Here is a 17274-nt window from a genome sequence, read left to right on the forward strand (position 1 = left end):
AATTATAAACATAAGACTATAATGACTGACAACACTGGCTGACTTTAATAGGTTCATAGTAGGCTATCTGCCCTAGGGCATTTATAAGCCTAGCCAGAATGTGTTTGGCTTTCGCCACCCATTTTAAATTTATTTTGCTATGCCCTTTTTCGTGGTTAGTATACTGTGCCTCTGTCTAACAGTGACACAGAAGTGATACCCGGGGTAAACCTACGATCTCCCATCCACTCCCATCCACTCAAGATTCCTCTTGAAGAGAGGAAATGAGGGACTCTGCCTAACCTGGACTGGGATTTTATTCCAGAGTGAAGGGAGCCTCTGGGTTATGAATCTGTCCCTCCAGCATGTCCTATTTATTTCAGTGCTGAGGTTCAAGTCTCTCGAGCGCGTAGCTCGATGGGATTTGGATTTTCTAAGGTGCAGCATGTCCATTAATTCCGGTTGGACATGGCTTTATACGTCAGGCACAGATCACCTCTGAACAGGCGGTATGCCACTGAGTAGAGCTGGAGTTTCTTTAACCGGGCAGCATATGGCATCTGTTTGAGCCCTTTGATCCTCTTGGTGAGGTACTTTTGGGGTCTTTCCAGTTGCTGCAGGTGTCTGGTAAGGTACATCCCAAAAGGAGCATTGTACTCAATTATGGGCCTGATGAGGGATGAGTAAAGAGGCACGATGACCTCCCCTGATCTAGATGTGAATCCCTTCATGATTAGGTGGGCTATATAAAATGTTTTTCTAACCACTTTGGCCACGTGGTTGTCAAATGAGAGACTGCTATCAACTTGGGTCCCCAGGTCCCCAATTACTTCTTCTGTACTTAACGGATTACCACCTATGTGGTAATTTATGGGCACTTTAATTTTGCCAAAGGGGATGACTATACACTTTTTGGCATTTAGCTTGAGGCCATGGTTCTGGCACCAGTTGTCTGTTTCTATGAGACCCTTTAGGAGGATGCTTGTGTCGGCTGGAGAGTCGATTATGGCTTGCAGTTTGCAGTCATCTGCAAACTTGGTCAGCCACAGTCCTTCCGTGTTGGCCTGTATCTCAGAGAAATATATACCGAACAAGAGAGGTCCCAGGACTGAGCCTTGTGGGACACCACTTGTAACTGGTTTGGAGTCTGACATGGCTCCAGCAATTCTAACCATGTGGGTTCTGTCCTTGAGCCAGTTTGCAATCCAGCTAGTGACATACGGGTTTATATTTAAGCTGGTGAGCTTATCTATAATGCCCGAGTGGGGTATTGTATCGAAGGCTTTTGTGAGGTCCAGGTAGGCTGTGTGGACCACCTTCCCCTCGTCAATGGCCTTGGTGACCGTTTCAAAGAAATCAACCAGGTTTAAGTAGCAAGATCTGCCCTTAAAGCCGAACTGGGTAGGATCCAGTGTCTGTAGGTCCCCAATATCTTTTATTTATGAGGTCCATGATGATCCTTTCCATAGCTTTGCAGACCAAGCTAGTCAGGCTTATGGGGCGATATTTCCAGGATCTGTTGAGGCACCACCTTTATGGAGAGGGACCACTGTTGCTGTACGCCACTCTTTGGGCACATATCCTGTAGTAAGGCTGAGATTGAACAGTAGTTTTATGTTTGGGTTTAGCTCTTCTTGGAGTTCATGTAGGACGCAGCCCGGGACACCGTCTGGTCCCATTGATGCTGTGTTTTTTGCTTTGGAGAGGGTGGCTCTTACCTGAGCATCTGAGATGTCAGGGGGGCAGCACTCTGCCGGGATAGATATTTGCCCTTTTGGTGGGGAGGGGAGAAGTTTGCGCTGAACCTGTCAGCTAGGATGTTGGCAATGTCTGTGGGTTCAGTGTATTTTTGTCATTTTGGACTAATTCTGAGCATATCTGGGAATTCCCACCCAGGTTCCTAACATAACTAAAGAAAGCCTTGTGATTATCCTTAGTGTCCTGTGCAATTTTCTCTCGAAGCTGGCCTTAGACAATTTTATGAGTGCCCATAGTTTTTTGCTAATACTGATCAGTGATGCCTTTCCTTTTTGGGATTTTGCTCTATCATTTAGTAGCTTCCTCCTTCTATTGTATAGTTTGTTTATGGCTGGGGTCCACCAGACAGGACGTCTGCCTTTGGAGGATTGGGTCTTGGTTTTATTTGGGATCGCATGATCCATGCATTCCTGAAGGTGTTCATAGAATGCAGTTATAAAGGATTCTGCGGTCTGGGCCATATTTTCCACAGGCCCGGGGGCTTTGAAGGATTCCACCTCAGTTTTGAAGAGTGTGAAATTTGCTTTAGAGAAGTTTTTCACTGTGGTTTTCTGGACAGGGGGTGGGGTCGGGATGTGAATATCCAGTGAGATTAGTTTATGGTCTGATCTTACCAGTGAGGGATACACTTCTGGTCTGGAGCATAGAGTCCCCATGTTGATGATGATCAGGTCCAGTATATTTTCCCCACTTGTGGGAGTGGTAACAAGTTGTTCCATAGCATTTGAGTTTATAAATTCTAGGAACCTTTGGGCTAGGTTGCTGGAGCTAGAGTAATGCTCCCAGTCTATGTTTGGGTAGTTGAAGTCGCCCAATATAATGGTGTTTGGAGAGACCTTCATATTTTCCAGTGTTCTCAGAAAGGCCAAGTGGGGTTCCTGGGTTTGGGAGGGTGGTCTGTAGCAGGCTATAAACTGGAAGGCAGTTTTACCCACTGTTAGTTGCACATGGATAGTCTCGGATGCTTCATGCTTTGCCACCAACCAGGAGATGTGGGTATCGATACTCCCCCTCCTTTTGTGGTTCAGTCCAAGTTTTGGGGCCAAAAAGAATGGTATGAGGTATAACCTGGTAGCGCTGGCGCTGGGGTGCTCTCGGGAGCCCTGAACCAGGTTTCTGTTACTGCACAGATATCGATGTTCTCTATGCTAAGGAGAGTTTCGAGTGCATGCATCTTGAGGTTTAGACTTCTGGCGTTGAGTAGCATTACTCTTATTTTCTTATCCCTTGTGATACCTATGGAGGTGGGTTTGTCTTTTGAGCCTTGCCTAAAAAAGGCACTATGGGGGTAGCAAGAGCCTTTGCCAATATCTTCAGTAAATAGAGAGAAAATCAGGGAAGCTATCAAATGAGGGACATCTGAGAGGTATGTGAACAGCAGAAATAGGCAATAATGGAGAACACTGGACAAAAATTGCACCTTTATGATCACAGTTTAAAACACTATGACAACAGTGCTTCGGTTACAATACTTAAATTGTATTCACTACTTCAGTCCTGTAGTGTCAAGATCAGCAAGGAGAAGAATAAATGGAGGCTGGTGGTAAGAGAGGGATAGAGGTACAAGATAACACAGGGAAATTAACTATCCCACATGAAGACACAGTCTGCACAAATGTGGTTTATTTCTTGCTTTGGTCCGTTTGAGGTATGTTGGATTCATACAGCTTAACTGTCCAGATTTTCACAGAATGCCCAGACTTTCTAACTCATATTTTTGTGTCTGTTCCTCATAAAATTTGCAGTTTTCTGGATTTTTGTGGCAAATTTGCAAGGATTAAATTAACTAAATAATGACACATTTGAATTTCAGACTTCATTGCTCACTTTCAGACTTTATATCCTTCAGAAAATGCATAGCAACATAACATTCTAAGAACAATATTTAAAACGTGTCTCTATTTTGGGGGCTTTCTGCCCTGTTATTTTTTACTTTGTGCAGTTTTTTGTGATAAAAAGTTGAGAGCTATGGTTGGGTTAGGGTTCTAGAGTTTAGAGACGGAGTGGGAGGCTCATAATTCCATGCAATTAAAATACTATAAATTATATATAGTAAGTCGGTAGTTAATTAAAATGGGCAAAGGAACTATTTTACACAAAAAAACAGACTGCAAATACATGTGCAATTGGGGCGGGAGGCACAGATTTGAGATTACTACACCAATATAACTATAGCAAAGATAGTCCTTCGTAATTTATTGCATACTTACAAAGCGTTTATTTGCAAATAATCTAAATTCCGTAAGTGCAGTCATTGGAACTGCACTTTTTAGTTGAAAAAAAAAAACAGTAATACTCACTACTCCTTAGTTCCCAGTTTAGAAGGAGGGATATCGTCGCTTGAGACACCCCCAACAAACAGTTTCTCCTCCATGAAGTACTCTTCCTGGTTATTCCGGAAAAAATGAAGTGTTAGCCTAGGAAGTTATTATAAAGACCAAGCCCGCTCAAACCCCCCCTGACTTTCTAGTCTATCAGTCAGCAACCTTGCAGAAAGGCAGCCAATCCTCCAATCGGACGCCCCTCAGAAAGTAAGAGGTGGAGATTAAGGCGGACGAATACATGCTTGGCGGAGTAATGTACGTCCCATATTGGAATTGGTTGAATGTCGTCCAATCACAAACGTGGACGGGTGTTTTCCTCCAGTTTTTGAATGAAAATGAAAAGTAAGATATTGCAAGCAGTTTTATGTTCATCGGTCCAAGTATGATAGCAGCAATCAAACGTGTGAACCATATAACCTTCCACGTTACTGATGGAGAACAGTTGGTTACGGATTTGGTCAGCAAATTCAGATGCACTTTATTTGCTACTAGAGTTACGAAGAAAGTCAAACAGCTTGTTTTTAGGAAGGGGTCTTCCGTGTTTGTTGTCAACCAGAAAGTAAGAGTGAGCAGCAGTAGCCAAGGATATGAGGGTCATTCACTGGAAATGCGTCCGGATTATGTTGGATCTGCTGGTGTCCCAAATCAAGAATGGGTGCATAACTGGGACGGTCATTTCCTTTACGATGCGGAGCCATCCGGAGCCATTAGTACTGCCTCTAATCTGAGTTTTGAAGTGGATAATCTGAATGCCTTGTCTCGACACCTTCGTGATTCTGGGTGCAATCTGCTTGTACCGCCGACTAAAGTTGAGGATGACTCAGGCTTCGTTCTGTACTCTGTTGTGAAGTCAATTGTGGGTAACGTCTGCCATACTTTGATTGACAAGGCAGCTTATCGAGGGGAATTCTTACCCGGCTTCCTTCTGCTTGACCGTGGTAGGATACGAGACGATGACACCATTGGCCACATCGACCACGTGACGTATGCCTGCCCAAGGGGCAGCACACCGCACGTGCTGGATTGGTACGAGAAGTGCTTCGGCTTTAAAAGGTTTTACATAAACAGGTAATTGGAGTACGGCATTGGGCTGTGCAGAATCGCTTGCATCATGAAGAAACCTTTGGTATGTGCTCCGTTTCCTGGTAACCCACACCTCTTGTTAATAAAAATACACCGCTTCCCTGAGGGCAGCCACATCTCCTTTGAGCAAGCCACAGCCAGATCCACTAATTTTTAACTGCAATATATACCACTGGGTGGGCAGCTTTATATCTATCCATCCTCAACCCCCCCCCCCCACCACCACCCATTTTTGGGTCCAGGCGTCACTTAAGCAGTGACAATCATCTGGAGCTCTAAACCCCTTGGCAGTACCCACTCTACTATCTGCTGCCATCACGATATACACCCCAGTGCCATCGTGTTTTCCTTTCATTCTCATACTACAAGACTGCTTTTGATTTCTATAATTTTTGCCTTGTTTAATTTTTCTGCATCCTATCAACACAGGTTAACTGGCAAAAATGTACCGTACATGAAAGAATTGAATTAAACTGATGGTCTTGAATGCGTTGGGTTTAAATTCCCTGACGTTATTTACTGCTTTTTTCCTAAAGTTTAATGGCTTGAAAAAATATAAAAAAAATAATTTCTAAACAAACTGGCATTTTTTCATAGAAGAAATAAGATTCTGTCCAGGGTTTAATGTTCAAGTGCTATGATACAACAGCTGTCAATAAACTGAGTAGTTTTGTAACAACAAACTGAAAGGTAATTGCTTGAACATAAGTCATATCTGGGATGACTGCCTTCCTCCTCCCAACATAGTTTGTTGCATTCTGTGTATCCCCCTGTTGTTCATTTTGGATGAAAGGAAAGGACAAATGGCCATAGTCCTGTATTTTAACTTACTGTTGTCACAGCATGCCTGTTAAGTCCTAATCCAAAAAGACAGGCACCTTCTGTGTACCCTTTTGAAGTCAAACTATGATAAATGTTTAAAAACAAATACAGCACAACCACATATTTCAGCCTATTGCTGTCAGCTGTACATATGCAGCATGCCTCCTCCTCTTCTCTACACCCAGAAGATTGCCACCTTATACATTGGATTTCAATTGTGAAAAAAGTGGGGGAAAAATCCACACACACATTAATTCATTCCAACGTATTGCTCCTACACACTACTCTGGCCCTAGACAAGTTATACTGACCTTTTTTGCATACCTCTGAGGTGTGATTTTGAGAAAAGTGAAAGAAATAATTGCCACACTGCCCCAACCAACATTAGAGTGACTTTCTGTGAGCACTTTGAAATTTTACTGTGCAGAAAATTAAAAAAATAATATCCACGGTACTCCTAGCCCCTACAATAACTGTAACAATTTGTGCCCTCCTTTGAGTGGTGGGGGTCAGCTTCAGACTAAGTGGGGCCCCATCCAGAGGACCACTATAAGCCACTTGTACAGCCAGGAATAACAGTCCCCAGAAGCGCTGAGGGTTCAGATGATCTCTGATGCATTTTATGTCTTATTTGTTATTGTCTTTTTGCTGTTGTATACACCTGCCAATATTGCTGACAAGCACACACCCACACATACCCATCCACATCATGTTTTCTTTTGGCAAATTGGAAGCTCATCAATTCCCCTGTGGCACGCATTTGGGGTGTTGAAGAAAATAAGATCATCTGAATAAATCCCAAATACAGCCACAGCCAAGAACTCAGACAAGTAGTGTTGGATGGTAGCACTGCTCATTGTGCCACACATTCTGCTATGCATTCCTGCCCAGACCACCAAACACTGCACTTATTGAGTGTAGACTGTGACGGAAAGTGAAAGAAATTATGGCAAATTTGTTACTCTTATGCACACATAAACACATCAAACCCCTCTCCCCCTAACACACACGCGTATATAAGCATGAACCACAGCAATGAATGTTTACACAGCATCTGAATGTAGATAAGTAATGTAATTGAATCAGTAAACATTTTAGGAAACATACCTAAGAGATTTGTAAGCTCTCAGAATGATTTATAATATCTTTCAATTACTCACTGTAGCTGCATTTCCTGATGAGCGACCCTGATTTCTAGACTCAGGCAATCAAGCTGACTTTTTTTTTTAAACTATTGGTCTATTCCTTACAAAGCTCACAGATTGAGGGTGTATGTACTGAAGTACATTTTCCAAAGAGCAAAACTACAATGTCTATATAATGTAAGACCGACTATTTTGTCACGTGGTAATATTTAGGGGCAGAACAGGCTTGGAAAGCAAAATCAGGGACATCACGTGTGATACAGTTTGTAACTGTAAATATTGATTGCATTAAATATGACAGCTTGGAACTTTTCTCCCCAGGTCTCTGCAGTCAGGTTCCCACTCTGACTTTCTGGTAAGCAAATGTCAATAAATAAAAGTATAGTGTCAGGAAGAGTGTATTACATACAGCTGCTCTGCTGTGTACTGTACTGCAGGACACCAGATACTTGGGAGACTAGATTTGCTTTATATACCTTTTCCATAGCAGGGATTCTGTCATACAGTGCAGTAACATGCACATTTGGTCAATTACATCCCAACTGTCCTTGATTTTCAGGGTCATCGCTGATTTTGACTCAAATTTTAGTTCTGTTAATCTCAGTCCCTCCTAAAACTATTGACTTTTGGAGAAGAGTTGGCAAATTATACTTTAAATAATGGACAATAATTTGAGTTATATACTTTTACTTCAGAAAACGTATATTAATTCATGTTTTATTTTGTCAATGTCTATTCCTGATTACTTCTGGATTTATAAACCAAAAATACAAAATCGACCAACACGGCTGTTAAAATAACTTTGGAAAGTCTGATGAAACCTCAGTTTGCTGTGAAAGCTCTCACTTTGTTTAATAAAACAAATATTTATTTTAGCTATTTTAACAGACGTGTTGGTCAATTTTTGCATTTGTGGTTTATAATTGTTTTTTGTGTGCTTTATCGACCTTTACCGATCGGTTACACTTATTTTTTAATTTGTTATTTCTGGATTTATCCCTGATTCTGTTGAGATTTATCCTTGATTACTTGAGAGCTGTGTCAGGTCACGCTCATAGTCAAGTCTGCAATAGCTGTTATCTTCAATACTACCTGGGAAGATAGAATTGGGGAGGCCACCTCTACAAAAAAGCCAGTCACAATGAGAGTCCCTCAAGGATTGGTCCTGGGGACTCCTTTTTTTTTTTTATTTGCTTCTCTAAAATGAAGGCCAACGTCAAGGACCTCTGGCTGACCAAATTTGCAGACAATTGAAAATTAGGAGCAGTCATAGAATTCCCCAATGACATTAATGTCCTCCAAGAAGGGCTGACACAGACAATAACTTGTGTCTGAACCACAAGCTAAAACTAAATGCAAAGAAATGCATAATAGTATCCTTCCAGAAGTTATCCACCCTTGTAACTATCACTAATAACACACTCCTAAGAGTCGACCCAGTAGTTAGTGTGGTTGATTAATTCAAGCTTTGAATCTTGGGGAAAAGGGTATTGATACTTTTATTGATGTTGGTTCTGGTTTGCATCTGAAGAAGTCCGTTGTTGGGTGAAAGCATGATGAATAAGTTAAAGCATTCATGTAATCTAATTTTATTAAAGTTTCTTACACCCGGATCCATGCCTGATCTTTCTTAAGTGCTTTTTTGGTGGTTATTTATCTTTTAAATTACACCCGAGCTACCACCAACTGAAGCAGATGGGACCTTGGTTTAACATCTTGTCTGAAAGATAACACACTCAGAAGTGCAGCACTCTTTGATGTTGCACTGCTGTGTCAGCAGTTCAGTCAGCTAGAACCTGCAGCCTTCTTGTCTTCCAATACCAAAGGCAAGTGTGCTACCTGTTGCACCACTGATTCCTAGTAGATTTTAACATATTGTTTTATTCTTTTAAAGAAAATTCCATGTTTTTTTTTTTTTTTTTTTTTTTTTTTTTTTTTTTTCATTTTAAGTACTTGTGTCCAATAATCATCTACTGAATGAAAATCATGTTCACTTATGTTAAATATGTTGAATAATATGCTACTGTCTCTATGCTGTCTCATTTATGTACTTCAATAATTTGTGGGATTTTTTTGAGGTGGATTCCAAAATGCTTTGGACTAATCTAAATCTGTATTGTTGTGTGGCTTACGCAATTATTCAGCTTCCTTTTGCTATATAATATTCCTCTGCTATTTTTCACAGTTGTAAAATTTACTCCTCCTACAATTACGCCAAGATAAAAAAATCTTTTCTCTCAAATGCTATGTTTTCATTTGGTGTTTGAAAAAAAAACCTATATTAACTCCTAATGGAAATATAGTAAATAACCAACTTTTAATTTGATTAGCTTGTACATGTAGTAAAGCCATTAATGTATGTTGTAGATAGTTGGTATAACATGGTTATGTTACATAGATATTAATAACCATACCGCTACTCTGGAACAGACTGTCCTTGCAAATAAAACAATCTTCATCCTTGTCCATATTCAAGTGCATCTTAGAACTATGGATGTGAAACAGAAAATTTGCCCCAGGACTGCCCCCCGTAGTACTAATGGACAATGGCAAATCCATAATCCCATGCATGGGTCCCCTCAAATTACCTATGGTATGATCCCAGTTATTCTTTTTGGAGGAAGTTGCTGTTTAAATAAAATATACAATTTTGTTTCTAATGTAAGTTTATTCATTATTAATTTGTCAATACAAGCATGTGTAACTGCTAATAAATACTCCCTTTTGTAGACAATATTTGCTATGGCAAGAAGAGTCATAATAAGAAACTTGATTCAAAAACAGAATCTACACAAAATCTAATACCTAATAAGTATTAGTTCCCTCCTCTCAAGTCTTACCTTATCCAATACCTCCTTATTATCTTCATTTCAGACCCACTTCCTTACACTTTTATTAGTAATCTCAACAATATGCCTACAGCAACCAAAACTAACATAACCAAGCTAATACTTATAGCTATACTTACAACTGTCCTCACCTCAGCCTACCTCCTCACCTCCTTTGAAAAACTGTACTATTACCAGTTTAACTAATTTCCAAAACAAATGGCAATACACACTCCTGTACTCTCCCATAGTCCGATAAATATCACTTCCAGTCCTAGCTATCTACTAGCTAAATACCATAGACTCTCCCACATTAAATACAATAAACTCACAGTAAAGAAAGTCAAATATCAAACTAGCTTTATATATAACCCTGCATTAAAACTAAATAATCCCTCCTTAAAAGACGGTGACATCCACCCTAACCCTGGCCCTACCAATCCCGCTACCCTAGTTACCCACCCTAAACTCCCTAGCTCTTTCCTAATAGGACATCTTAATATCTGCAGTATTAATAACATAGTAACCAATCTCCATGCCCTTCTAGATATTCACTCCTTTAACATCTTTTGCCTGACATAAACTTGGTTAAAACCAGGAACTAAAGACAATGAAATTTTTCCCCAAGAATATAATATATTGAGACAAGACTATATAAAACGCAAGGGTGGGGGAGTAGCAATTCTATTCAAAGATGGACCTCAGATCTCCTCCTTACCATACAACCCACCTCAGGATAGTAAGGCAGAAGTCCTTATCTCCAGATTTCAAATCGACCCTAGTAAATCTTTATATATCATCTGTATCTACCTACCTCCTGGTAATAATAGCAGTATAATAGAGGATATTCTAAGCTGGGTGTCCTCAACTTACCCACAAGAAACAATAAGACTAGGTGATTTTAATAATGACTGGAAAGGTGTTGACGCTGATTATCTTACCTCCCATATCAACCTTTATGGCTTTAGTTAAACAATCACCTCCACAACCAGAATCAACAAAGCAAACAAAAAAGAGAGCACCTTAGACTGGATACTTATAAATAGGCAGCAGCAACCTTATAAGGTAGGAACTCTGCCAGACTATGTTAGTGATCATGCTTTGACCTACATTATAAGGGATAAAAATGATATTTCAAACCACCCCACATATAGGATTGCACGTACCAACAAACACTTTAACCCAGTATTATTCCAAAATGAACTTTGTGGCTGGAACCCTCTACAAAGTCTCCCACTTGAAGAGGCTGTTAAGTATCTTAACTCTAAATTCTTAGTGATCCTTGATAAGCATACACCTAAACGGTCTAGCAGAATGAAGTCCAAACCAGCCCCCTGGCTTTCTAAAGAAACCAGGCAGAAAAGTTTGCTTAGGAACAGGTGTTGGGCTAAGTGGAGAGCTACCAAAAATATCTCTGAGCAACAAAATTTTAGGCAGTTGAGAAATGGTACAAAAAGGCAATACTTACAGACAAACTACAGCAAACTCACAAAAATAATCCTCGGAAGTTCTGGTCTAGTATCAATAAACTCCTTCTCCCAGGGTACTCTCGTACACCTACCCAACTAGGGGCTGATCTAAATACCCTCCATCAAACTGCCAATTCCTTCAATACTTTCTTCACAGAGGCCATACAATCGCTAGCCAGTCAACTAACCCCAGATAACTCAAGCCGTCCTACCACCATACCTGGCACTCTACCAACATTCCATCTGCAACCCATATCTACCACTCTCATCTACAAATTCATCCAAAAACTTAAGCCTTGTACTCCTTCTGCTGACCATCTGAATACCTGCAAAAAGCAACCAAAGTAATTGCCTATCCTATATCCATCCTCATAAATAGAACAGTTAAGGAGGGAACCATTCCAGACATCTGGAAAATCTCCCATATTATCCCCCTTCACAAAGGTGGTAACTCAAATGATTACTCTAACTACCGGCCGATAGCTCTTTTATTGCCCGTAGCAAAAATTATGGAGAAATGCATTCACCGTCAACTATTAAACCATTATCTCAACATAACATAATGGCTAACTGCCAGCATGGCTTTAGGCCATCACGTAGTACCACAACTTCCCTATTATCCTTTACAGATGCCATCAATAGAAATCACAATAAAACAACCTCTCATCTGCACTCTTTACTGACCTCTCAAAAGCTTTTGACATGGTAATCCACGCCCTTCTTATAAACATTCTTGAATCCCTTTCCCTTGACTGTCAGGATGTTGAATGGTTCAGGTCCTACCTCAGCAATAGGCAACAGGCAGTTCTCTGGGAAAATAATATATCATCCCTCCTGCCAGTCACCCTTGGAGTCCCTCAGGGCTCTATTATAGGACCTCTTCTTTTCTCACTATTTATCAATGACCTTCATGTAGCAATTCCTCAAGCCACCTGCATTCAATATGCAGATGATTCTACGCTAATATGCTCAGCAAACTCCCCATCAGCACTACATTCTCTAACTCAGAAGGTATTTAACATAGTAGAAACATGGCTCTCCTCCTCCATGCTAAAAAAACTAAGCTCCTACTCTTTATACCCACCAGTAAGTCCTCCCCCATAGATTTCTCACTCAGTTCCAATAATGGGACTCTTATATCCCCCGACTCTACCACTGAATTGTTAGGAATTACTATTGACAATAACCTTAATTTTGATAGTCATATAAACACCATCATAAAAAACAGTCAACAGAAAAATAGGCTCTTTATATAGAATCAAACTTTTCCTAACTCCAACAGCCCGAACCAAGATTGCTCATTCCCGTTTAATCTCAACTCTTCTGTACGCCTCACCCATATATACTAACCTAAAGAAAAATAATCTTATCAAACTAGCTAATTCCTATAATAACATCACCAAATTTGCCACTGGCAATCCCTTTAGAACTCACCACTGTCTGAATCTACTGCAGTTAGGCTGGCTTGAACTTCAAAACCATCTGATATTCTCCCAACTCACCATTGCCCACAAGATATTTTACCAACTTAACAGCACTCCTATACTCTCCAATCTCATAATCCCCTACAAAAATCTATATCCACTACGCTCTTCTAGCAAACTTCTAGCTAGCATAAGCAAGTCTAACAACTTGTCTGGAGATTCCCTGTTTTCTAACACAGCGGGGAAAAAACTGGAACCTGCTACCAAATGAACTAACTTTACTTTCTTCCTTGCTTCTCTTTAAACAAAACCTCAAAAGACACCTCAAAACAATTTGGTTATGCCCCTGCAGCAACCCTGACTAATCTTCTGCTTTCGCTACTTATATCTCCTTTTCCCACTTTATTTACCAAAACTTTACTGTTTACCCCGAAGCAGGACTGTAACTGGTGAACTGAAATCAACATACTGCATGTATTCTGTGCATCAGGTTTACAAATGAAAAGAACAAAAAAAAAAAAATTTTTTTATATATATATATATATATATATATATATATATATATATATATAATGTATGTCTAGGACACATGCTCGACTAGCATATGTCCGAATCAGAAAACCTCGAACACACATACAAGAAAGCGCTTAACATCGAAAAGCACTTCCGTGTATGTGCAGTTAAAAAAAAAAATCTACGTTTCTGCAGGGGGGGGGGCTACGCCCCCTGCACCCCACATGTGGGGGCTGTGCCCCCCACACACACCCTACTTTATTATTCTCAGTCTGAGATCGCACTACAGTGGGGAAAAGGGAATTTTCTCTTACCCGCACTGTAGTCCGATCTACGAAACAGACAAACATACACAGAAGTGCTTGTCGATGTTAAGCGCTTTCATGTATGTATGTTCGATGTTTTGTGATTCGGACATATGCTAGTCGAGTATGTGTCCGGATCCCATTTATTTTATATATATATATATATATATATATATATATATATATATATATTTAGACACTAAGACTCTGGTGCCTCTCTGAGAAGAGGCAATCCCTTTTACCTCACAAAAAAACTGACACTGAACTCTAGGTAAGCTGGATATAATTTTAAAAAGCATAGGGAGAATATGAAGCTTTGAGCAGAGCAATAGAGTACAGCTAGAGCTGTAAATGAAAAATATTAGCAAAATGTTCCAGTTTGTATGCATTCTTTGAGTTACAGCATAGAATAAGTAAAGGTAGAGAGGAATTAATATGTCAACTAGTAGTACCCAAACCATTCAGAATCTTGTAGATGACATGAGCTTGTTCATTCCTAGGGATCCTTTTCGTACATGACTGAGACTGAAGTCTGGAACCAAGCAAGGTTTTACCGGCCAGGAGTAATGAATGGAGTTGAGAATGTTTGCCCTGAATGCCAGAAAACAGTACTGCACCAGGATTCAAAAGTTCTTTCATTCCATTGCTGTCGTAGAGATGCCTTTTGACGATATATATGGGGATCTACTTCACAAGCTCGAAGTTTCAAAACTTCGAAATGCAAATGGTTGAGACTATAAGGTAGAAGTTTTGAAACTCTAAAATTGTAATAAAAAAATAAAAAAATCTTTTTTTTACAAGGAGACAAGCCCCCCTGCACCCTCACACTCCCTGTTACACTAAAGGGAGAAAAACGGTAAATTTGCCATTCTGTGCTGTACAGCAATCTCCATTCAAAACATGTGAAGTTTCAAAAATTTGATCTTATGGTCTTGACCATTTGCACTTCGAAGTTTTGAAACTTCAAGCTTGTGAAGGGAATCCATATATAGATATTGGTGAAGTCCAGAGCATTTCAGTTCATTTTGATTAGTCTGAATTATATAATTAAGTATCTTTTCCAGATTGAGGATACCATAGACCCACTGAGCTATTGCTTTAAGGATAAGCAATTAAATAGTCAGCATACCACCGCCAGACAGACTTGTTACTGAAGCATCTTAACTGAGCATTAAAATCCATACTGCGAAAAGTTATTGAAGAAGGTTCTAAAAACTGGGACCAGCCAGTGCCATATCTCCTGTGTGCTATTAGAAAAGGACTACAAGCTTTGACAGGGATTAGTTCTTTTGAGTTGTTATATAGCAGCTTACAAGGTAGGCTGAGTTGTAATGCCCATTGCATGGGAACACATCAAGTGAACTCATCTGGGCTACACAAGGACCAGAGAATTCAGAGCTGGAGACCTGGTGTTAGTTTCAGGTCACTTTTGCAGAAAACAAGCTTTTGAAATAGTAGAAAAAGTAATGATATAAACTACAGGCTTAAGCAGAGTAGTAAGAGAGGTTAACATGGGAAGAGACACAAACCTCTTTAGTTCATTTAGCAGCACAGACTGTGTGAATCTGGTGAGGAAAAAAAGCTGACATTTATGCCTGCAGTTCAGGTAGATGACACACTAGTAACCAAAGTAAATGAGACGTAAAGTAGTTTATTTAAGAAACAAAGTATTTTCAGATCTTCCTGGAAGAACAGACTTGTTTCAACACCATACTGAGACTAGCCCAGGTGCAAAAAGTTAACTTAAAATCTTAAGAGTCCCAAGACAAAGGTTGTGCAATAGGATGTAAAAAAATGCTTATGATTTTGGGTGATTAGAGTAATTAAAAAAGTGAGAGGAACAGCTGGGTGAACAATCGGGTTGTGTAGTACTTTCAGGCAGCTGAATGACATTTTGAAAATTAACTACCCAGTGCCTCAGTATGATGAAGTAATAGAAAAGCTGCAGAAGGCAAGATCTTTGATTTCATATTCGATATAACAAAAGGATATACCATATCCCTGTAATAGTTGAAGCCAGGGAAAAGATAACCCTTTCAACAGAAGAGGACTTAATCTAGTATAGTGTCCTTCCTTTTAGACTGCATGGTGCCCTTGAAGCCTTACAATGATAACTAGACTGGGTCCTAAAGCCCCATGTCTAATATGCTGGCATTTACCTATACTATGTTATAATACACTCTGATGATTGGGACTAAAGCATGGGGCCTAGCAAAGGGTTACTGGCCAGGAGTAATGAATGCAGTTGAGAATGTTTGTACTGAATGCCTTGCTAAGAAATAGGCTGCATCAAACTTCCTGAAACAACAATTAGGGTGGATATCACCATGTTGTATGAGTTTTTTCACTATAAAGTGAGCCTGTGAAATTTTTGTTTTGGTAAAATGATGAGTTGAGTATTTTGTCTGAGAGAAATGTGTGAAGAAATGCAAAATAAATTTGGAGCAATTTGCTGTAGGGAAGGTTAGCGATTGTGGTGTGTGGAGTAGCATAGAGTAGGGGACAGCATGTTAGGTACTTGACAGTTTGTGAGGTGATAGTTGGAGAAGCAGAGAGTTGGTCATGCATACAGCGAGTGTTTTTGATGAACACAGAATTCTGTGCAAGTTTAAAGTGAGGTGATAGTGCAGAGAACAGTGAACAGTGTGAGAATAAGCTGGGAATATTTCAGATTTGTGTATCTGTGTTATGGCTAGGTAGTAAGACGGAAGTGAAGAGGAAAGGATATGTAGGAGAGCTGGAATAGAATGTGTTGGGGGAGATGTTTTACTACAATCTGGATTATAATTTCTGAAAGGAGTTATAGCATATGTAAGGTATGAAAAATATAGTAGGTGATAATGTAGTGAGACGTATGTGGAAGAAGGATAGTCAGCAAAAATATATTGCAAGTGATAAAGTAGTGAGAAGTATGTGGAAGAAGGTTAGTCGGCAATAAAACTAGAAGGATAGAGAGGAAATCAACTAGACAACCTTTCAATTTATCCTTCTGGTTTACAGGAAAATGGTGTGATGGAAAGCAGAGGGAATGGGCTGTCGAGGGAAGCTAGAAGAAAAGGAACGAGGCTAGAGCAGCCTAACTGCCAGTTAGGCTAGCTTATTTTGCCTTTTCCCCATTCTCTTCTTTCAGCTTATCTACCACGTAGGCTGTGAGTTGGGAAAGGAGAAAAAGGGCCACAGCAGACTAGCTGCAATGAAAAGATAAGAACAAGGAGACATATAGTTGTGTAGAGCAAAAGAAGATTCTAGGAAGATTTTGTGCACTAATCTTATAAAGAGTTACTTGAACTCCTGGAGTACTACATACGAGTAACTAGTACTGTAAGAAAGGAAAAGGATTAAGAACTGAAAAGTTTAACCTTTTGATACCCTGGATGCATTTTATTGTATACATAGTTTGAATAAAAGTTATTTGATGAGCAATGAAGTGGACAGATGGAAATGTTTAAAATGGGAAGTACATGTACGTACGTACGTACATACATAAAGCACTATAAATCAGAAATGCACAAACTCAAATAGTGATATATCATTTGTAAGTGCTGGCTATTTGGAAGTAAAGGCTGTAGTGATGCTAAAAACTAATCTTTGAGTGGTCTGTGACAGTAGTTAGTGCACTGAAAT

At 39.8% G+C, this 17274-nt stretch overlaps 2 protein-coding genes across 5 annotated transcripts in view; one reads left to right on the plus strand and one right to left on the minus strand.

Annotated features, from left to right (window-relative positions):
• The window catches only part of EEF1AKMT2 (EEF1A lysine methyltransferase 2), a 431633-nt gene extending 427400 nt beyond the window's left edge, over positions 1–4233 (minus strand). For both annotated transcript variants that reach the window (XM_044056865.1, XM_044056867.1), the window contains exon 1: positions 4038–4233. In XM_044056865.1, the coding sequence (XP_043912800.1) occupies positions 4038–4111 (74 nt within the window). In that variant the 5' untranslated portion in view covers positions 4112–4233. The remainder of the gene's footprint in view (positions 1–4037) is intronic.
• Positions 4234–4425: 192 nt separating this feature from the next.
• The window catches only part of HPDL (4-hydroxyphenylpyruvate dioxygenase like), a 555822-nt gene continuing 542973 nt past the window's right edge, over positions 4426–17274 (plus strand). For all 3 annotated transcript variants that reach the window (XM_044056863.1, XM_044056864.1, XR_006362808.1), the window contains exon 1: positions 4426–5129. In XM_044056863.1, the coding sequence (XP_043912798.1) occupies positions 4426–5129 (704 nt within the window). The remainder of the gene's footprint in view (positions 5130–17274) is intronic.

This window comes from Protopterus annectens, chromosome 14.part0, assembly GCF_019279795.1.
Source record: "Protopterus annectens isolate FY-2018-M chromosome 14.part0, PAN1.0, whole genome shotgun sequence".
Lineage (NCBI taxonomy): Eukaryota > Metazoa > Chordata > Ceratodontiformes > Protopteridae > Protopterus > Protopterus annectens.